Genomic DNA, 23,534 nt, shown 5'->3' on the forward strand with positions numbered 1-23,534 from the left:
TGTGTGTTTTAGTTGGGCTCTTCACCCTTAAATTATTAACTTTAAGTTTTTGTTTGGCTGCTGTACGTGAGTTATAACAGCCAGATGAACAAACGGTGATCTGATGGTGTTGGTTGTGTTTTAACATAATCATTATTTCACAATCATTTGACCTGAATCACTGAACACAAATGGAGTCCAGTTTATGAGTTAAGTTAACTTTATTAACTAAGTACTGGCCTTGTACACCATAATATTTTTAACTTTTACAATGTAATTCAAATAATTTCTAAAAAAATTATCTTGTACTAAAAACAAACAAACAGACATCATGATTTAGCCTGTGCATCTCAACAATGGTGACATTTATAAAGCATGTTGCAGTGCATTCTGGTTTGCACCAATCACAACTCATTCATGGCTCCCATCATGTATTGCTGCATGAATAAATAATGAGCTTAGAGGTTGTCACCATTGCTGAGATTCATACGCTAAATCTTGATGTCTGTGTGCGCCTAAAAAAAAACACATAGATTTTTTATTATTATTAATTTGATCATTTGGATTTCATTGAAAAGGATAATAATATTATGCAGCTAGAATTAATAAAATAAATTTAACTCATAAATTGGACTCTACATGAGATCAGTGAGTCAAGTCAAATGATTGTGAAATTATGAAACACAACCAACACCATCAAATCAACATTTCTTTTTGTTCATCTGGCTGTTATAACTCATGTACAGCAGCCAAACAAAACTTAAAGTTATTATTTTAAGGGTCAAGAGCCCAACTAAAACACACACTGATCTCCATAATGGTGACTTTAATTATGGTTTTCTCCTTCAGTGATTCTGCTTGTTAACATCAGGTGTCTTCAATGTTGGCAATAACATATATTTTGTGAATTTTACTCATTTTAAATGGTTAACATTTAAAGAATTAATTAGATTAATTATTACTCAATTCTAATTTGTTAAATTTAATTAATAATATTGCTTGTAATCTCTTGCCTCATTTTTATTAATTAAATTTAAATAAAATCTATGTTTTATTTTTTACAGTGTGGTTAGGAAGATAGCCATGCAAGTGTGAGGAGATGGGGTGGTGGAGGGATGCTGAAAACTGTCGAGGAATAAGGGTGAGTTGACTGTGAATATTTATAGGCTTTACTCATGCTGATTGAGTGGATCTGTTGATTACTGATTGATGACAGCTGGTTGGAGTGACTTGATTGCTTGATCATTAGAACGTGTTCCTCCTGAACCTTGTTAACAAAACATCATTTAAAAATGTTAATGAATTATTGAAAGTTAATGAATTTTTTCATTTTATGATGGTTGTGTCCACACACTGCAAAGACACATTTATATGCAAACATCAAAGTGAGTGTTGCATCCGATGACCCCTTTAAAAACAGTTGGAGAGTTTTTGACTGCATTAAAAATAATTTAGCACGAATTTGGCTAGGCTACTCCTCAAAATCAGCTCTCACGGTCTTTGATCACAGGCAAGAGATTTCGTCCAGGAATCGTAAAATCAAAATGCTAAAAAAAAATAATAATAAAGTGGCTCCTACCACAAAACGCATTCATCAGATCTTGCTCTTCCAACTTCCACTCCGTGTGCTCGCGTGTTGCCTAGAGAACGTGCTTGCAGTGGGAACACGTAATTTACCCGGAAACAACAAAATCTAATTTCTGATTGGCTGGTAGCTGGCACTTCACTCTGTATGGTATAACTCGAGACGCTATGAACTTGGCAAAGAACGTTCCTCCGTTTGCCTGCGCCTCGTCCATTAATTGTATAGCGGGACAAGTTATACCTCAGCGTGAGAAATACCAGGTGTGGCGTGTGAACGAGTTGAAATGCGTGTGCGTGAGACTTGAGAGCCCTGTTTCAAACAGTGAAACAATTATCTGATGACCGTCCTCTGTTCTTTCTCCTCATCCTTCTTTAAACAACGTTCTCTGTACAATGTTTGTGTACATGTACTATAGCCTATCGCTCATCAACAGCAATTTTGCATATTGCATTTTAAAGTAGGCTAATAGCCTAGGCTATAGGCCTACGCCTAATCTACTTGGTCGAGGAGACCTAATATGAATGTACCGAAAGTTTAAACGCGCTACTTCACTGATCTGTGGGGAAAAAGAGAAGATATAGGCTAGGCCTACATGTTCCCTTAATGATAAGTGGGGCACTACAATTCAATAAAAGTGGAACATGAAATGGACCGAATTGTATAAAATATCCAGGTGGTCACAGAAACTAATGTCATAAATAAACTTCATGTGGAGGACTCAGTAGAGTGCCAGTCAGATTCAGATTTGCATATTACAAAGAGCAGTCGCAACACAGATGCGTTTTAATGTGAAGAGTGGGGCGGGCTTGTTAAAAAAAAAAATCTTATTTTTCTCAGGAGCTCATTTCACATGGTGCACAAAGGCGCTTCGCCCCAGAGGCTGCTATTACATGCGACATTTATAATAATGGTTAAAAATGCTAGGACTGCAGAGTGATGGAATTATATGTGGAAGAAGAAACACAGCAGCTCGAGCCGTCGCGGGAAGAATAAGGTAAGCCTAGACCTTGGCACTATATGACTTAAACTGCAGCATGTTTAGAGCATGTTCTGATTATTTTTTTCATATTTCAGGAACTAGGCTACCGATATCTTTTAAAATGGTAAAGATGGTGATCGTGTACGAAATACGAACGTCATTGTTTTCTGCTCTATGAACATTAGCTAATGTTTAGGTTGGCTAAAGCACACAAAGTGCTCACGTTTTGTTCGATTAGAGGACACCTGAAATGCACCATTTGTTAATGGGACTTTAATTATGTGTAGCAGAATTCATTGATGTCGAATTTGTGCGGTTTATTGGTCTCATGCTCATTATCAATTTCAGATTTTTAACGGCGTTCATCTTTGACATTTTTTCCCATATGTCGTAGGCTATATTATTTGATTGGATATAGACATAAATGCATATCCACTTCTAAATAGGCTATATTAGGAACGGTTTGAAGTAGCTATAGCCTGTTCAGCTGATGCGTGGTTTAGGTAGTTTGATGTTGTTGAGATTGACTTCCTGGCGACAACAAGAAACTGCCTTGATTACGTCAGTTGGCCTTCATCAAGGCCGCGCATTTCCGCCAAATTCTCCACACACTCCTCAAATGGCATTGTAAATGAACCACCTCTACAATAGCCTATCATTTCTATCCTTTCAACATCTTCCTCGGTTTTATATGGTGGCCAGTAAAAAAAAAAAAAAAGGCTTCCAGTGGGTGAATTGGGGATATAAACCCAGAGGTTGTAAGTAACGATCTCCCTGCTTTGTTGGTAAGATAGACACGCATTGATATGTTTGGCGAACATCGGGATTTCGTGGGGTGTTTCAAATAAGTGCATCTTGTTTCATATTTAATTTGTTAGTTAATTGTGACAGTGGGCTATAGGCTGTGTTTTGGAGGCGTATGTTCAGTTTCATCATTAGCATTTTTTGTTTGTTTTCATGTGATAAGCAAACTGACACACCGTGTAAAATAAGGTGCACATAATCCTAATAATTGGACTTTATTTTAATAAAATAGGCTATTGTACAACTTACTGTGTATCGAAAACATTGAAGCATTGTGGCAAGGTAGGTACAATAATTTCTGTAAAACAAATGAAATGTATTTCCTGTCGCAACACTTTTAAGTGCAATCTCTCATGAATCGGAATTATTCCTCAATGAAGTCAAACAAGCTCTTCTGAAGGCTGTTTGTCACATTAGTTTAAGACTGTATTTTATATGCATATGTTCACCGTTTAACCACATGTTTGGGTGTAGCTATTGTATTTTTACAGATTCATTTATTTGTGTTTGCTCTTTTCTGATTACAGAGAACATTGAAGGCATTAAAAACGGCATCTACTGATCTTATATTTCATATTTCCTATACTCAAAAACAACAACTAGCCAATTATTCACTAAAAAAAATAAGCCTTTTTTTAAGATTTACGCTATTTAAGGCCTAATAGTAAAATTCCACCAAATTGAATTGAATAATCCTTTCGTAATTTAATTTAATAATTGATTAAGGATTGTTCAATTTATTCAATTAAATCACGTAAGGGTTATTCAATTCAATTTGATGGAATTTGAAATCTTAAAAAGCTAAAAAAAAATGTGCATTGCATAATGCCATTATCTTCACTATTAACATAACTCATGTCATCTTCTGTTAACTTCCAAGTTCCACTGCATATTCTTGAAATGCAGAACATTGTAGGGTTTATGGAGTGAACGGTGCTTATTGGAAACCATGTTGTTCAGATTTGTTTCGTAATTTAACACAAACTAAAATGTGTGTAAGATAAACCAAGATTAATTAGATTATTTGAGGCTGACGTAATGTTTTGTAAGTAGATTTGTAAGTAGGTTTTCCGGGAATTTTAGGCGCAATACGTCGTTTCGCTAAGATTAGAAAGAACTTCGTTTTACAGCTTTGCACACCCTTGTGAAAAAAAAGAGCACTTTAGTGTACTTTTATAAAGTGTACTTATTACACAAATAATATACTTTAAAAGTATACACTTAAGTGTGAATTAAATGCAATCTTTTGGGCGCACTTAATGCACATTAAGTATAATTAATTTCAAATTTATTACATATTAAGTTGAAATAAAATGCAATAAGTTGCCATTAAGAGTGATTTTTTGGAACAACTTAAGTGGGACTTTAATACAACTTTATATCTACTTTCATAATTGCTTCTAGTGTCTTTAAAATATACTTAAAGTGCACTACACAATATACTGACACGCAATTAATGTGAACTAAAATATACTTTAATGTCAGTTAAAAATACACTTAAGTGTGAATTAAATGTATTGTTTTGGGCGCACTCAATGCACATTAAGTGTAATTAATTTCAAATGTATCACATATTAAGTTGAAATAAAATGCAATAAGTTGCCATTAAGAGTGATTTTTTGGAACAACTTAAGTGGGACTTTAATACAACTTTATATCTACTTTCATTACTGCTTCTAATGTCTTTAAAATATACTTTAAGTGCACTACACAATATACTGACACGCAATTAATGTGAACTAAAATATACTTTAATGTCAGTTAAAAATACACTTAAGTGTGAATTAAATGTATTGTTTTGGGCGCACTCAATGCACATTAAGTGTAATTAATTTCAAATGTATCACATATTAAGTTTAAATAAAATGCAATAAGTTGCCATTAAGAGTGATTTTTTGGAACAACTTAAGTGGGACTTTAATACAACTTTATATCTACTTTCATTACAGCTTCTAGTGTCTTTAAAATATACTTTAAGTGCACTACACAATATACTGACACGCAATTAATGTGAACTAAAATATACTTTAATGTAATATACATGTACATCGTTCGTTATATAATTAAATACATTTATAATTAAAAAAATTTATAATAAAGTTGTAATTTAGTACATTTCAAATTTTAATTAAAAAAAAATCTCTTAATAACCTAGTTACAATCAAAAGAAACACTATACATAAACACAAACAGTTACAACACTTTAACTCCTTTAGAAAGAGTCTGGAGGACAATGAAGCTTATATGCACAATCATTTTCTTCCTCAAATACCCTAAACATCACAGAAAACATTATGCATTTTTACATTTTCAGAAAACATTCTGTATGATATATAATATTGTTTTTGTTTCCATGTAATTTACTGGTACTACTACTTTTGGGGTAATTTGGTCCCCATAAAAAAAACACATACACATACACACACACACACACACACGCACGCACACACACACACACCTAATATTAACAAAGATGAATAAATACAGTAAATAAATTCTTCATTGTTAGTTCATTTTCGCTAATGTATAAACTAATGTTAGCAAATGAGACTTAATATTAAAGTAAAAATATTAAAGCTCTTAAACCTTTACTAGCACCAACAGAACCAAATGGTTTCTTCTAAAATCTTACTCAATTACAGTGAATGTAAGTTTGTCTAAAAACAAAAAACAAAACAAAATCTGAAGAACTCCAACGGCATAAAAACAAGAAAACCAAAATCGTTTGTCACCAAATGTTTTGAAGTTGTTGGAAAGTGCTGTTTATGTCTATGTCCCAGAAGCTCTCCAGAGTATGTGTGAATGGAAATGTTCCAGAGAAGCAGGAAAGTCAGAAAAAATACCTTGAAGAAAGAAAACAAAAACAGAAGGAAAACAATTGTTTATAAAAACAGATCCAGTCCATTATTATATTTGGCTCAATTGAATGAAAGTGATAGATATACAGTTGCGCTTTAAAGTTATACACCTTGCAGTATCTGCAAAATGTTAATAATTATAGTAATAAGAGGGATAACAAAAAATTGTGTTCTCTTTTTATTTAGTACTGCCCTGATGAAGCAGTTTATTCATTCCCCAATCAAATGTCAAAACATTTTCGTCATAGTTGTCGTCATTTAAAACTGGTTTTTATTTAGTTATCCTCTCGTTTTCGTCTGTGAAAAAATGTCGGTGACGAAAATAATGATACAAATTATTCATTGCAAGATGGCTGTGGATGAACACCAGTTATTTGAAACAGCTTTGGCCGCTACAATGAACGAGTTAGACTTTTATCTAAAAGAGGAACCGAAGACGGTGCTCGAAACGTTCCTTTGCAAGAAGGATGTTTTTACTGTTTTGCCGGCAAAGACATTGCTGGCAAGAGTCTAATCTACCAGTTAGCTCCGCTGGTAGCTAGGCGTATGGGGCTTAGTTGTGATTGGTCGTACTAGTATTATCCAATTGCGTGCAGTGAGATTTTCAAATACATGCTTGGTGCCGCCCCTCGAGTTGGGTGATTTATATTACTCAATGCCAGACCCTTAATCTTTCGGATTTGGGTCTGGATTTCCAGGCTAGCAGTTCCTGGATGTTAAAGTTGAATTTACTGTCCAATTCGAACCACTGAATTTGCGAAGCGGAAACATTTTTTTGACCGAAAATCACCTGTTAAATATTATAGGTTGTATTTTTAAACCATTTGAATATTTTTGAAATAAAATATTAAAGGTGAATATGGATTATTGGATTTTTAATAATGAAAATGGGTTTGAAATGTTTTTAATCGAAATATTCACAGCTTAAATTTCAACCCAATGCAATCCCTAAAAATACAATGCATTAAAATGCAAGCATAGTTAATGCAATGCATTTTTTTTTTTCAAGTAGTGCAATTCAACAGGCTTTTTTGTTTCAAAAACATTTGCCATTATTTTACTTCCATACCCAAGACCCATGCAAACGTTTCCTCATCTTGGCTTGTAAGTTTCAGCTTACCGTGCAAATCTTCATGAAGGATGTTCCTGTATTTACTGGTACCACGGTTGACACAGCAATTCTGCGGCCCTCTTCCTTTGGTTTGATACCTGTAAAATATATGATGATTATAGGGGCATCTGTAAATGCACAGGTGGGAATTTATTACTTACAAATGGAGAAGATTTAAAGTATTTAAAAGCTATAGGGATAGTAAGTGACTTGATAGCAGTGTTTCAGCTTGATCAGGGTGTGCTGTCTGTGCAACAATTCATGACAAATTATGTAACGTTAACATCACCTCATCAATAAAGGCCTGTGATTCCACACCGCTTGCACTGTATCTCCAATCACAAATGAACTGATCCTGCAAAATGAACGTGTAACTCCAGATAAGCACAAAAAAATAACATATTCCAAAACAAATAGTAACTGAACAACTCACTCTTCAAATGCAAAAATAAAAAAATAATGCTACATTACAAGCATTATTTCTAGAGTGATATATTAAATATTTATGGTGGTTATAACATTGATTATATGTATATAAATGTCTTCGAGTGTTACAATATTGGATCTGTATTTAGCAAATTTGTCATTTAGTAATGTTTAAATGATTTAAAAAGTCGGTTTAATTAAATTATATATTTTTTCAGCAGCCAAATTCGTCGAACACACCCACACGCGAAAATATTATGATGTAAGAAATGATTAGAATGCAATCATAGATAAATTATTGAAAAACTGATTAATTCACCTCCCGAGTCTATTGCGTCTGTCTGCGATGAAAATAATGTAATGTGTTACACTCTCGCAATAACAACTGCCATGTTACGGTGAAAATGTTAAAATAAAGAAAGCATCAAGATATACTTACTTGACTCATTATTGCAGTATAACGTCTAATCTGTAATCAAACGTGGCGTGCTTCCTGATTGCGCAGCTTCAGTTTCCTTTCCTCACGAATCGCGATTACAGAAACATAACAGTGCATTTTTCAAACTCTAGTGAAGTAGTGCGTCATCGTGACGTAGTATTTCTGGCGCATGTGCATTAAATAAAGTTAATATATTTCATGCATGGTTATATTTCAGCTTTTTAATTTCTGTTCAAACTCATTGTGTTGTTAGACTCTGTAAGTTCACAAAACTTGATTCCTAACTAAAAGTCAATCATTTTTATAGTGTAGTGTAGTCTAATTTAAATTAAATGTATTTTAACTGAATTTAAATGCAATTTAATTTTGTTTAGATTTGTTTAACTTTGCTCACAACTAAATGTGTTTAATTTACTTAGATCAACATAATGATATTAAAAGTATTCTCTACACAGATGTAAAGTACAATACATTAATATTACATTAAGAACTCCTCTCATAAATTACATTTTATTGTCAAATATTATGTAGAAAACTGACACTTTTAATTGAGTTCATAGAGCAGAAGCTGGTGATAAAAATGTCAACAATAAGTTGCACAGGAGGATACTGTATAAACAAATGTATTGCAGTTTAGAGGAAAAATACATTTCAAGTGCATTAATGCACACAATATATTATAGACTAAACACATTTAAAATACATCAACAAAATAATTAGTAAACACACTTGAGTTGAAATTAAAAACAATTATTTTTTTCATATTTTCCATTAAAATTATTCTTTTATTTAGTATATTAGTCAATACATCAAAATAACTGTTTAAGTAAAACTTAATTAGACATTATTACAACGTGCCTTTTTAAAACATGCACTTACGTGTGTTTAGAAATATTGTCATGAAAGTGTACTTACTTTAAGTTAAACTTAATTAGACATTATAACAAAGTGCATTTGTGAAAAGTGCACTTAAGTGTGTTAAGAAATATTGTGATGAAAGTGTACTTACTTTAAGTTAAACTTAATTAGACATTATTACAAAGTGCATTTGTAAAAAGTGCACTTAAGTGTGTTTATAAATATTGTGATGAAAGTGTACTTACTTTAAGTTAAACTTAATTAGACATTATAACAAAGTGCATTTGTAAAAAGTACACTTAAGTGTGTTTATAAATATTGTGATGAAAGTGTACTTACTTTAAGGTAAACTTAATTAGACATTATTACAAAGTGCATTTGTAAAAAGTGCACTTAAGTGTGTTAAGAAATATTGTGATGAAAGTGTACTTACTTTAAGTTAAACTTAATTAGACATTATTACAAAGTGCATTTGTAAAAAGTGCACTTAAGTGTGTTAAGAAATATTGTGATGAAAGTGTACTTACTTTAAGTTACACTTAATTAGACATTATTACAAAGTGCATTTGTAAAAAGTGCACTTAAGTGTGTTAAGAAATATTGTGATGAAAGTGTACTTACTTTAAGTTAAACTTAATTAGACATTATAACAAAGTGCATTTGTAAAAAGTACACTTAAGTGTGTTAAGAAATATTGTGATGAAAGTGTACTTACTTTAAGTTACACTTAATTAGACATTATTACAAAGTGCATTTGTAAAAAGTGCACTTAAGTGTGTTAAGAAATATTGTGATGAAAGTGTACTTACTTTAAGTTACACTTAATTAGACATTATTACAAAGTGCATTTGTAAAAAGTGCACTTAAGTGTGTTAAGAAATATTGTGATGAAAGTGTACTTACTTTAAGTTACACTTAATTAGACATTATTACAAAGTGCATTTGTAAAAAGTGCACTTAAGTGTGTTAAGAAATATTGTCATTGAAAGTGTACTTACTTTAAGTTAAACTTAATTAGACATTATTACAAAGTGCATTTGTAAAAAGTGCACTTAAGTGTGTTAAGAAATATTGTCATTAAAGTGCATTCCCTTTAAGTACACTTAAGTGGTATTTCATTTGAACTATATTATATTATCTGCAAGTGCACTTTTCAAAAAGTATACTTTTATGATATTAAGCACAAAAAAAGTACGCTTTCAATACAATTAAGCACACTTCTTTTTCACAAGGGCACTGCAGACCCGTTGATCACGACATCTAATAAAGCAACATACAATTGGTCTTTAAACGTCACTTTCATGTGCACTGTTATGCACTATAGCTATTATTAATATTTAAGCATTTATGGTAAGATACAACATGATTCGAGAAACGTATTCTTAGAAATTTAGTTTTAAGTTGATACGCTTAGTCAATTCAATAATCAACTTCTCAATGTGGAATTATTAGAACTATCAGAATTAATATTTCGAATGTAAATTGACTGAAAATAACAACAGTAACTCCAACAATACCGAGCAAAAGTTTGGAATAATGTTTTAATATTATTTTGAAAGAAGTCTCTTCTCACCACGGCTGCATTTGTTTGATTAAAAAAAAAAAAAACTGTTAAAACAATAATATTGTTGCCTACTTTCTTTTTAAATGTTTGATTTTTCTACTTCAATAGGCTACATTTTAAAAATGTAATTTATTCCTGAAAGCTGAATTTTCAGCATCATTACTCCGTCCTCAATGTCACACGAAACTTCATAAATCATTCAATATACTGATTGCTGCTCGGTTATTTTTAATTAATGTTGGTGTTCAATAATCAGTTGTGTTTCTTATTAGCCTATATTATCAATGTTGAAAACAGTTTATGCTGCTTAAGACCGTGATACGTTTTCCCCGTGGATTCATGTGGATAGAAAGTTCAATTAGGCTAACAACATTTATTTGAAATTTAAATATTTTGTAACATTAACCTATACATGTCTTAGCCTATAAAAGTTACTTTGAATCAATTTATTGCGTCCTTGCTGAGTAAAGTTAGTATTACTTATTAAAGCAAACAAAGCTAAAGCAACATTAAGAAGCAAAACTGTTTTCAAATTGATAATAATAGGAAATGTTTCTTGAGCATCAAATCATCATATTATACTGCTTTCTGAAGGATCGTGACACTGAAGACTGGAGTAATGATGCTGAAAATTCAGTTTTGATCACAGGAATTAATAACCTTTTAAATATATATTTTTAAATAGAAACCGACCATGAGAGACTTTGAAAAACATATCAATATTAATTAGCTTAAAAGTATTAAAAGCTTTTGACCGGTGTTGTTGTAAAACTAAATTTGTCTTGTGGTCAATTAACAAATCCTCAATCCATTGAGGCAATTTCAAATGAACACAAATGAACACTAGATGTCACTGTCCTCCAATCATGTCAAACCGGGTTGCGTTGCATTAACTTTGCCAGAGAATGTCTAATAAGGGGAGAAGGTTCACTCTCGCTACACTTCCGGCTTCTGACTGGTTGCAGTTCCACTCTGATTCCATATGAGGGCGCTCACAGGACGAGTGCAGAATGAATGGAGGTCTATGGAGCTATACCCCTTAAAATCCACTTTTCTCAAGATATAATTTTTTGTCTAGTAATTTGAATGTTGTATTCGAAAGGAGATGCAAAGAAATTGCACATTGCTGGGTGTTAGATTTTTTAGAGTCACTTATTTGCTTTAAAAAGTCTTTCAAAATGTCAATGACGTCATACACATCGTACGACCAGAGATACTGCTTTACGGCAATCCTTCAGTCACTGTGGTGCTTTCGCGCTCTGCACTTTATTTTCTCTCGAGGCATCAACAACACAGCGAACACAGGTAAACACACGTGCTAGAAGAGTTTCTGCTAGAATACATTCTGTTCCCGCTTCGGATGCCATGATGCCATCAAGCGGTATCTCTGGTCGTAACCAGTCCTCACTGACCAATCAGCGTTCATTAGCAGAATGCTAGCGTGTTATGGGCAACAACAACTCAACCTGTAAGAAATCGAAAGGACATAAGTACTCGTTCATTCAATTTTTGACCTATAAACCATGTTGAACTTGCCAAATCTACAATCAAATCTGAGATTTCTCAACGGCAATCGGCTGAAAGGGACAAATTTAGCCGTCTAGCCCCATAGACTCCCATTCATTTTGCACTCGGGGGTGATCGCCCCCAGTGGAACTCTGGTGGAACTACAACCAAAATTCGGTACAATAGGACTTAATAGGGAGTGAACAGGCTCTCCGTAGACGGGCTCTGACTTTGCTCTCTGCGGACTGTCTCTCAGCGCCTGTTCATACACGGGTGCGTTTCCCGTACAACTATATCGCTCGCTGCTTAAAGGATAATTCCGGTATTTAACACCTTGAGTCTATATTGTAGTTTGTTTTGGATGAACAAGAGTGGTGGACAACATTTTTTTGACAATGGTTCCTCTCTCGAGTTTTTGACTATAAAAGAATTGGCCATGGACCCATTTAACATTGGAGTCAATGGGCATGTCCGAAAATGTCATTAAAACAGCCAATAATGTTCGTTTACAAAACTGTGCAACTCACCGAGTGATTAGTGGTGTTAGTTGATGTTCCACAAACAAAAAGTGTTGCGAAATACAGTTTCTGTCGTGTTTTATTCGTCATTTTGTAAAATCCCATTGTTGAAAAAATAGTTCCACTATAGCAAAATAAACGGATTGGAATCATATATTGCGACGATATATTGTTTATAATCATCAACTAACATCACTAACCACTCGGTGAGTTTAACAGATTTGTAAACGAACATTATTGGCTGTTTTAATGACATTTTCGGACATGCACAATGACTCCAATGTTAAATGGGTCCATGGCCAATTCTATTATAGTCAAAAACTCGAGAGAGGACGTTCGTTGGAATGATGGTTTCGGGAAACACCGACTCGTTGAACTGCTGATAACGACGGAACTTGCGACCATAGTTGGCTAACGATGCTTTCGGGAAACGCACCCCAGACCCGTTTATATTATAAAGCTCGTTTTGAGGGAAAATTAGCTCGTTGTCTCCGACGTGTTTGTAAATTGGTGCCATTTGTGTTTTCACAACGTTTAGCTCACAATTTAATTAAATTTAACTGCATATAATTTGTTCATACTATGGAAGTCAATGGGTATCGTCAACTGTCTGGTGCATGAACAACCTTCACAATATCTTATTTTGTGCTCAGCAGAAGAAAGAAACTCATACACATTGGCAACAACATGAGGGTGAGGAAATAATGGCAGATTTTTGGGGGTGAACTGTCCCTTTAACGTGTGAGCTCGGCTGTGGAAACTTCAAGAGCTGGAATTGCTGTCAGATAAAAGGAGGCATCTGATAATGTGGACTGATTGGACCAAGGTCAACACAACCTGTGGCATGAAGTCAGAGTATGCATTTGCAAGTGTCCACCAGCAGGGAGCAGCCTTCCTTTCTCTGAGCCTGAGGTAGTTTGTAACATCATGTAAGAAATGTTGGTAACATTTGAGTGATTTGGACAGCACATCTTATCATTGATCTACTGTTAGCATATTTATTGCATATGTCATAGTTCATTGATATTTTGAATATTGATAAATTCATGTTTATTTCTGTTCAACTTTATTAGACAATGTTTATAAAAAGTTTATAAATCCATCCACAATTCATAACACAGTAATTGAGGTATAAGAAGGCTTGAAGTCCAGTGGTCATTGGAAACATTTTACTGAAGTAAAATAAAATGCTTCCAGTCCCAAAAAAAGAAAAATAAGTGTTGGTGAAATGTTCGGTGGTCCCATCCCTCCAAAAGACAGTTTGACAAACACATTTCACCATTGCAAACTTTTGACGGGATCATGAATATGGTGTATTACTGCAACAGTGATTTGTCTATTTCTCAGAATTGGGTTGTTTTAGCATAAATCCAGCAAGACCATGAACATTTTTGTGGTTGATTAGGGGTTGCACAAATGAAGAGTTTGGGAAACACTATAATTAATGAACAAAGTCTTTAAAGGGGTGGATGATTATGATTTCACTTTTCTAACTTTAGTTAGTGTGTAATGTTGCTGTTTGATCATAAACAACATCTGCAAAGTTACAACACTCAAAGTTCAAAGTAAAGGGAGATATTTGCTTTTAAAGAAAAGGACTACAACAAACGGCTGGTAGGAACTACACAACATTCCTCCCGGGTTAGTGACATCACAAGTCTATGTGAGGTAAAAGGACACGAGCTCTTGTAGCTCCGCCCCCCAAGCAACAGCTAATTTGCATTTAAAGGAACAGACACAAAACGGCTCGTTTTTGCACACCCTCTAAAAGTGACAATTTGAACATGCTATGTAAAAATATCTGTGGGGTATTTTGAGCTAAAACTTCACACACACACTCTGGGGACATCAGAGACTTATTTTACATATTGTGAAAAGGACATTATACCACCCCTTTAAGTACTCTATCAATCACCCAAAATCATGTCGCATCCACCCAAATTGTGTTGGGACAAAATAAAACCAACCAAATTCTGAAAATAGAAATGTGATATTAACCCCTTTTTTGTTGCAGTACATCATATTCATGTATCCATCAAGGATTTGTGCAATATAAATGTGATGACCTTATTATGAAAACTAGCAAAAGCATGTGAACGACCCCTTATAAGATTCTGCATTGGCTAACTGACTGCAGACACTTCCGGCACAACTGAGGATGATGGAGGGAAAGATCAGCATGGAGAACATGCACATCAGGGCGACGATGAAGAGGACGTTTTGACCCAGAGTTTAAGTTAGGAATTTTATATTATGATTCTTTGTATTGCATGAATTTTATTACTTTTGCACAATAAAATGTCACACTGTCTGTACTTTGTCTTACTGAATGGTACGTTATCGTTCAATGAAGTGTTGCGATGTGCTGGTTGTTGTTTTTTTTACTTCAAAAGTAAAGCTATTTTTCTAAAAGGTTCAAATAAACCCCATTTCAGGCTGCTACACAAAAAAATACCTCATCAGGTGAATGTATATTAATCATGTGGCAAATTTCAGTATAATAAAAACTGTCAAATGAGCTTTTTTTTAGCTGGTTTTGACCATAGATGTCAAGATGTTGAAAAATGTAATAAACAACAATTTCCCTGAGTCAGAATTGTATAGAAAAATGTGTCCATTTGTCTCTGTAAGTTGGTTACATCAAAAGTTATGCCACTTTATATCATATTTAGATTTTTCGGGTTTGGTGCAAAGGGTTAACAATAAAGCATTTTGGACATTATTTCAGCTTGGTACCCAATTTAATCTTAAAATAGACACTTGAATGATAAAGAAATTACAGGTTGTGGGAAAAAAATCACTATGCGCTTGAGAAAACGAAAAAATAGTTGATCCTCTACATATCTTTGGCCATTTTTGGCTATTTTTGTCCAGAAATTATGTTAATTTGTTGTCAAATGTCAAAATTAACAATTCTATTCAATTCCTGGGGTCAGAATTGTTCTGGAAAATGTGTTCATTTGTCTCTGTATGTTGTTTACTTCAAATGTTATGCCACTTTCTATATCATTCTTTGACGGGTGCAGCAAAGGGTTAACACAGAAGCGTTTGGGACATTATTTCAGCTTGGTACCTGGCAGATTCAGAAAATAGACATTTTAAGGATTTTAAAAAATTAGGTGTCATAAAAAAAGCCAGGGGGTGCTCGTGGACCCCTATTTCCATCTAGACTACTTGTTGTAATAATACCTAGTTTATTTTGTGTCTACACTTGTAAAAAAAAATTTTTTTTTTTTTTGCCTTCACTAAACTGTTCGAGCATCGACCACAAGTTTCTGCACAGCCCTAACTAACGCCTAGTGTAGTATTCTGTCACGTATACACGTTGAAAGTTGAGTCCAAAACTCATTCAGTTATAGTATACATTCAGCCAATATAAAATATATATATATATATATATATATATATGGCTACATTAAATCAGCAGAAAAGCTATATTCAATCAATAATACAATAGTTTTAAAAACAGATGTTGTAGATGTATAAGTATTGCTTGCATCATTCAGACAAAAAAACATTCTTCTCAAATCAGCATCAGTGGAGTTTGCTATTGTGACAACTTGCCCCACATGCATGCTGTGCTATTGGGGCACGTTGTCACACGTGTTCAGTTAATTGGATTTTTTTTTTTTCTCAGGGCTACAATATGGCGAGAAAATGCTCTAAGACTTTAAATACACATTGTACTCTGTAGCCTATATTTTTTGTAAGGTTACTCTGTAACCTTATTATACACATTGCTTTACCTTTAGTGTCACGAGAGGTTAAAAAATGTTTTATAATTGCAATGGTTTGTGATAATCTTTAATACATATGTTTATGTAACAGTGTTCCACACATTGTACTATGAGAAATGACCACTTGGTGGCAGTGTTTTCTAAGAATAGTTTGTACTGATGTAACATTTATTCCTCTTTAAAATGTAGTTTTTAAATATTGCTTTAAAATATAAAACCGTTATGAGTGTTGTGAAAAATAATTGCCTTTATTTCTGTATAGCAGTGGTTGTTCACAGACCACATAAACTATGGGTGACTAAAGAAAAAGTGGTTAAATGCACAGAAAAGTGATAGGCTACATTGATCTCCTTTCAATGTAAAATGGTTCCATGCGACAAACTGAAAAATTTTGCTGCTCGATGCATTGACACGTTTAGTGATTCTCGGGGGAGCGTTTAGCACAAGTAAAAAATAAATAAATAAAATAAATTACTCTTATTTTAAAGCCCATATTTTATAGCTTATATATATAGCTTTTATCAGGTTGCCAATATTTTAGGCTATGTGTAGCCTAAAAAGCTGTGTGCACAGCCAAATATGTTCGTATGGTAGCCAGGCTATATATAGGCTACTACTATATAGCCTACTGTATGACTAGTAACATGTAACGCACATTGGGCAACACTAGCCACACGTCGAATTTAAGATAGTGAATAGCCTTTAGGCTACTGTTATTTCGTTTGAAGGCAATTTTTTATGAAGGTGATAGCCTAATATATTTTTAACTGTTATGTAAATACTTAAAAGCTGATCATACGCGTGCAATGATTATAACTCTTTTTTTTTTTTTTTAAATGTCAGTATAAATTAATTTGCATAGATACATAAATTAAAGAAAGCAAGTCTGTATGATATTTGAATTGCATTCATATAGCCTATACTGAGACTGTCAAGAAAAGTCGTCCAGGATAGAAAGAAGGCGCAACATTCTTGGCTGTTTGGTGACAAATTTACAGCTATGTAATAAAAGTTTACGACTTGGCCAAGGAATGGATTGGCTGTGCTAAGTCACATGGTGTCCTCTCCATGATGATGAAGTTTATAATGTTGTCTCTGCCCCGATCATATTCGTTCCCCATCAGGCTGAACACGGAACATTAGTTTTTTAGTCTTACAACGGCAACAACGGTAATAATTTAGTTGACAGTCGTTTCACCTCCTCTCCCTGCACATGCTCTTCAAAGGTAAATAGTTTTAGTTTTGAAGGAAGTCGAGAGCGTTGTCTTTGCACTGCAGGAAACAGGATTTTCACCAGATGTGGATTAGCAGCTACCTCATTTCTCTCTCTCTCTCTCTCTCTCTCTCTCTCTCTCTCTCTCTCTCTCTCTCTCTCTCTCTCTCTCTCTCTCTCCCTCTCCTCGCGAGCTTCTCAGCGGATCCGTCACGAGCGTCACGAGAAACGCGTGTTGAGCGTCGGTGAGTTTGTGCTTCTCTGATTTAACTTATCAGAGAGTTTGTAAGTAAACACCGCTTTACATAGGCCTGGGTCTCTTCGACATTTCAATAAACAAATAGGTTTTTTTGTAGAAAAAATAATATTTGAAATATATTTAATTTTTAGAACACTAAAAGACATCAGAATGAGAAGTATTCTAAGTAACTTCTCTACATTTCTGGCGGAAGCACTGCCATCTAGTGTTCATTAATGTTTGATTCGTCATCAGCGTTTCTCTCAATTAATTTACGATACAACGTGTTCTAAAAATAATGTGCGGAAAAAAACACACATCAATGGGTCATTCAATAAAACTGAAATTGTCATTACCTGCCAACAAAATTGGATAAGACAAACGACATAATATGGACAAAATATGAGGCCTAGGCTATTTGTTAAAAAAAAATCCCATTGATCCAAAATTGAGATATCATAGGCTTCTACTAATGTTTGAATATAGCCATAAAGAATTCCATGATTTTTAGAGAATTGTCATTTTTCTTAAAAAAAAAAAAGAAAAGAAAAAAAAAGAAAGTAAGGGGACTCATTGCACTATCAACCATTCGTAACTCTTGGAAATAAATAAATAAATGCATAAATAGGCATACATAAAGAAATGCATGCATAAAAAAATCCTACCAATAGCAAAAGAATTCTAAGAAAGTCCAGACACAATATAAATGTAAGTGCATGAATTTATACATTTTAAATATATAATTTTTAAATCTGAAATATATTATATAGCAGTTATCTGTAGTTAGCAACATCTGTGACTGAACACACGTACAAATCTTGAAGAAAAACAGCATATTTGCAGACGTCCATGCATTCAGTTCAAAAGGTCAAAAGGTCATCTGAAGGAAGCAGGGTGATAGATTCACTATTTGCTGTCATCGGTACCTCCAAAATATTTCGGTGTTTTTTGGGGTTAAATAAAAATAGTTTTAAGTTATATATTAACTAATAATTAAAATTAAAACAAAAACCATTTTATTAATTTTGTAATTTTAAGACTAAAAAGTAGACTTATCTAACACATTTATTTTCCTGTTGTTTTATAATTCTTTAACGTCGTAACCTTATTATTATAATTATCCGTATTATTATTATTATTAGCCATATGTCGTTTTTTCAAACCAATGTAACTTGTTCTAAATTCTTTTTTTTTTTTTTTTTTAGGAAACAGAACTGAACTGAACACACTCAGTAGTTATAGCATTGTGAGAATTATCCAGTCTTTACACAATTGTTTCCAACCCTGGTCCTGGTGTAGACCTATAGACATACCTCTAATAATGCAGATGTTATGTCTCCTTAATAAACTTATCAGCTCCTTAGAGACTTCAAAACCTGAAACGGTGTGAGATAAAGAAGAAACTAATAGCCAAATTACTCGTAAAATACTTACGAATTGATGTGAGATTGCGTTGAATATTCAGTGTTTAATACAAAATATGTATAGCCTATCTACTTTTTATTTTTAATTTTTACGGAATTAATGTTGTTTATAATAATTTCGAATCAATACGTGTTAACAACGACAGCATTTGGACCGTTGTAAAGGCCAGCCAAGCCTAAAAGAACTGAAATAAAACACTTGCACAAATCCTCTCCATCAACATGTCTTTTTCTTTCATTTTTGCACATTGAGAGCCAGTGAGCAATGTTGTGAAATGCTGTTTGAGTTAGGCCTATTACTAGCTGCTGTCATGATTTCAATTTTAATCATTATAAGCAACATAAATAAAAATTAATGTAGCCTACTTATTTTGCAGACACAAACGGTCACTCGAACTCATTATGAAAACGGCTGATTATTGCCAACAACAGCGAAAAACATTCTGGAAAAACAATACGTTTCTCCATGTCCGATTATGACTAGCTGCGTTATGATATCTTGCCTTAGTGAGTCCCTATTTAGCCTGTAATTTTTTTATTAATATTTCTTATTATAGGCCTATATAAATAAGAATAAGTTTGTTTAAGATTCCATGTTAGTTTACACCCTGTTGTGAGTATTTCTCAAATATTACAGAAAAATATCAATGATTATTTCTGCTTCTTCCCTATTCATTTGTTTAACATAACGTCATTTAAAAGTTTAATTTGCTCTTGTACGCTTTGAGAATATCACTATAATAATAACCACAGTAATTGTTCATTTAAAATGATGTGAAATCAGATTTTTCCTTAAGCTTTAGGACAGGATCTTATTCAAGACTAAGTTGCAGTGCACGTCAAATTTACAATTGTGTGTCATTTCCGTGTAAGAATAGCCAGCATAGCTGCTAAAGCCAGTAAACCATGTCGTTTGTCTGCTTTTACGACTCATTGTAACAGGCGTTAAGGAATTCTGCAGTCAAACCATAAAACACCCCCTCTTTTAAACAACGGGTAAAACAGCCATTCATTAAAGCGAACATAATGTAGGACATCTTCACCTGATAGTGGATTCATATTGATTATCTGATATGGGCATTTTTGGTTTAGGCATAAAATGGCCAGAGATGGGTAAAATGCTTAAAATCTTAGTTTATATTTGCTAAATGACCATATGCTAATAGGTTAATCCTACTATTACATTTGACATGTATGGTTTTGAAAGTCGTAAAAGTGAAATAGTTAGGCTATACTCGTACATTTTCCCGGATCACTCTAGAAAAACAGTTTTTACGGTTCAAAACATTTCAGTTGCCATGTGAAAATACTGTTTCTTTCTGTTCCATCGCTATTTCAAATGTTATTTCTTACTTTTGAATTTAAGTCATTTAAAAAATATAGAAACACAATAAAATGAATAACAATCACAGCTTGCACTCCTTACCTCGTTAAGCGTCTGGGCCAAATAATGTTCATCGATTTTTTTCAACCAAACCAGTGAAGCGATGGCTATTCACTAATTACGTAATTTTATTACTAAACCTTAATCTCATTTATCCTATAGGGGCTGAGGCTTGTGGACATAATTCTGTATTACAGGACATTACTTTGACGAGCCAGAGAAAAAGATATATAGGCCTACCAATGATTTATAAAGCTAAGCCACCCTCAAATTACTTACTTGAGAAATGTTTGGAAAGTGTGTGTGTGTGTGTGTGTGTGTGTGTGTGTGTGTGTGTGTGTGTGTGTGTGTTTGAGAGAGAGAGAGAGAGAGAGAGAGAGAGAGAGAGAGAATCAATAATCAAATATCTCAATAAAAGGGGTGTGCGTGCGTTATGTTCCCTTCCCTATACGCTGTTGTAACAGGGCAAAGAAAAGATATTCGCACTTTTATTGTTGCTTCCTGTAGCCAAGGCCTATTTATTTATTTTTTATCGGAGTGGTCAGATATTGTCATCTTGTCAATCTCCTACAGCAAAGATTTTGGATGAGTGCACATTCTCTGCTGGGGTTCTGAAATAAATGATAAAGTAGGTTATTTATAAAAGACTTGAAATAAGATATTGGCTGATAAGGATAAAGAGTGCGTGAGAGAAAAAGTGGCGTTTAAAGGAAAGAAGGTATGAATTCCTATTTTACGAACCCGCCGCTCACGTGCCATTTAAACGGCGGTCAAGAAGTTCTGTCCAATGTGACCCTGAGCTCGACAAACTATGACCCGGTCCGACACTTCTCTCCATATGGCGCGGCCGTGGCCCAAAACCGGATATACGCAAATCCGTTCTATTCGCCGCAAGAAAACGTGATGTTCGGGCCAAGCCGAGGACCGTACGAGTACGGGTCAAATGTGTTCTACCAGGACAAGGATGTGCTTCCTAGTTGCAGGCAAAGCCTTGGGCAAACACAGGGTTCGTTGACCCAGGATTACGCTTCAGACCCAGGCAAGACTGCGTCTCAGGAACCGAAGGGAAATATTCAAATATACCCGTGGATGCAGCGCATGAACTCGCACAGTGGTGAGTATAGACACAAAAGAGATATATTTAGTACAGGACGGACCTGATTGTTTTTACGACTGGGAAACCCAGGTTTTATGACCCCATAAAGCACTGACGAAACTGCTTGTTGCCCTGCGATAAACGCGTTTGCTCGTCAGAGAAAATGCAACACGCTTTACCACTAGCCAAATCTATTCAGTAGTAGCATAAGAGAATGCATAAACGTTAAGAATTAGGCAGAGAATGATAAAATATATAATTAGTAGGAAAGGGACGGTGAACTTGTATTAAGCTTGATGCATGCTCTTTAAATCTACATTAGCCAGCATATTTTTGAATATAGGCGAAACTCGAAAAATTAGAATATCGTGCAAAAGTTGATTTATTTCAGTAATTGAACTTAAAAGGTTCAATATTATAAATATATTATATATACTCATTACATGCAAAGTGAGATATTTCAAGCCTTTATTTGTTATAATTTTGATGATTATGGCTTATGAAAACCCCAAATTCAATATTAGAATATTGTGAAAAGGTTTTCAGCTGTAAGCCATAATCACCAAAATTATAACAAATAAAGGCTTGAAATATCTCACTTTAATGAGTCTATATAATAAGTTTCACCTTTTTAAGTTGAATTAGCCTACTGAAATAAAACTTTTGCACGATATTCTAATTTTTCGAGTTTCACTTGTAGGCTACAATATTTGGAGCCTTTTCTTCTGACTTTAACCAAATAATCTCTTTCCTCTCAGGAGTTGGCTATGGGTCCGACAGACGGCGAGGTCGCCAAATCTATTCGCGATACCAAACTTTAGAACTGGAGAAGGAATTCCATTACAATCGTTATTTGACGAGACGCAGAAGAATCGAAATCGCCAACGCGTTGTGCCTGTCGGAACGCCAGATTAAGATTTGGTTTCAGAACCGCCGGATGAAGTGGAAGAAGGAGAGCAATAATCTCACACCCGGCCTCAGTGACAGTGGCTCGGCAGGAGCTGGTCAGGACACGGACAAAGAAGACGCAGGGGAAACATCCGAGAAAAACGAGCGTAACTGACGGGTTTATTAAAGAGTCTACAACATTCAGTGTGAAATAATGTTGCCACGTGATAACTAAACTACCTGTCGAACTTTCATAATTTGCACAATTTATTAACACCAAAAACTGTTACATTTCAATTAGTCGTGAAACATGTTTTTCCCTCTCCATTTATTCTTCCCCCAAAATTGTGGAAACCTGTTTAATTCCAGAAATACACGATGGATGGATATTATGAATCAAAGAAAGCTACAACTGGACAGAAAGCTGCAAACATTGTTATCTTCAGTGAATTATTGATTTACTCTTGTTGGGATATTATTTTTATTATTTTTTAAAGCATCTTTTTTTATTGTGATATCTATGGAAAGTGCTTAGCTTACCGTGGATGCAGATTTTGCTCAAACACATTACGTAAATTTCAAACATTAGGCTACAATAATTTTGTAATAATTCATTACCGTGTATTGCACTGTGAAATCGATAATGGCAACATTGTAAATGTTTGTAAATATTTGAGATTCAGATTTGTGTAGCTTTCCTTACAATGTTCTGTTTTGTGCTCTTTTTTTTACTTTGTGCAATAGGCTACGTTCTGTAAGAACCAAACGGTGTAAAAAAAGTTTTCTCAGATAATTTTTCAAAATTTTGGAATATTAGCTAACAAAGCGATATGAATTCAATGTTTGAAAATCACGCAAAATAATATTCAATAAAGATGTAATGAATGTAAAGATACATTTCCTGTTAATTATTAAATAAAACAAGTA

The 23,534-nt window shown here is 34.0% G+C and overlaps 1 protein-coding gene and 1 long non-coding RNA gene across 3 annotated transcripts; one reads left to right on the forward strand and one right to left on the reverse strand.

Annotated features, from left to right (window-relative positions):
- Window positions 1–5,357: 5,357 nt before the first annotated feature.
- LOC306990790 lies at window positions 5,358–8,278 on the reverse strand. 2 transcript variants are annotated; one of them, XR_013795934.1, is made up of 4 exons: window positions 8,182–8,278; window positions 7,606–7,671; window positions 7,326–7,414; window positions 5,358–6,190 (listed from the first exon to the last, which is right to left on the reverse strand). It is a non-coding gene; the product is annotated as an uncharacterized lncRNA (long non-coding RNA). The 2 variants fall into 2 exon arrangements; XR_013795935.1 differs by lacking the exon at window positions 8,182–8,278 and having other exon boundaries at window positions 6,050–6,190; window positions 7,606–7,734.
- Window positions 8,279–21,343: 13,065 nt separating this feature from the next.
- Window positions 21,344–23,330, forward strand: hoxc6b (homeobox C6b; the record flags this gene model as incomplete). The annotated part of the gene is made up of 2 exons (XM_079598315.1): window positions 21,344–21,737; window positions 22,478–23,330. 2 exons carry the CDS (start codon window positions 21,344–21,346, stop codon window positions 22,780–22,782), a joined length of 699 nt encoding a protein of 232 aa, XP_079454441.1. The 3' UTR covers window positions 22,783–23,330.
- Window positions 23,331–23,534: the final 204 nt, after the last annotated feature.

Source organism: Phoxinus phoxinus, assembly GCF_949152265.1.
Source record: "Phoxinus phoxinus genome assembly, chromosome: 22".
NCBI lineage: Eukaryota > Metazoa > Chordata > Actinopteri > Cypriniformes > Leuciscidae > Phoxinus > Phoxinus phoxinus.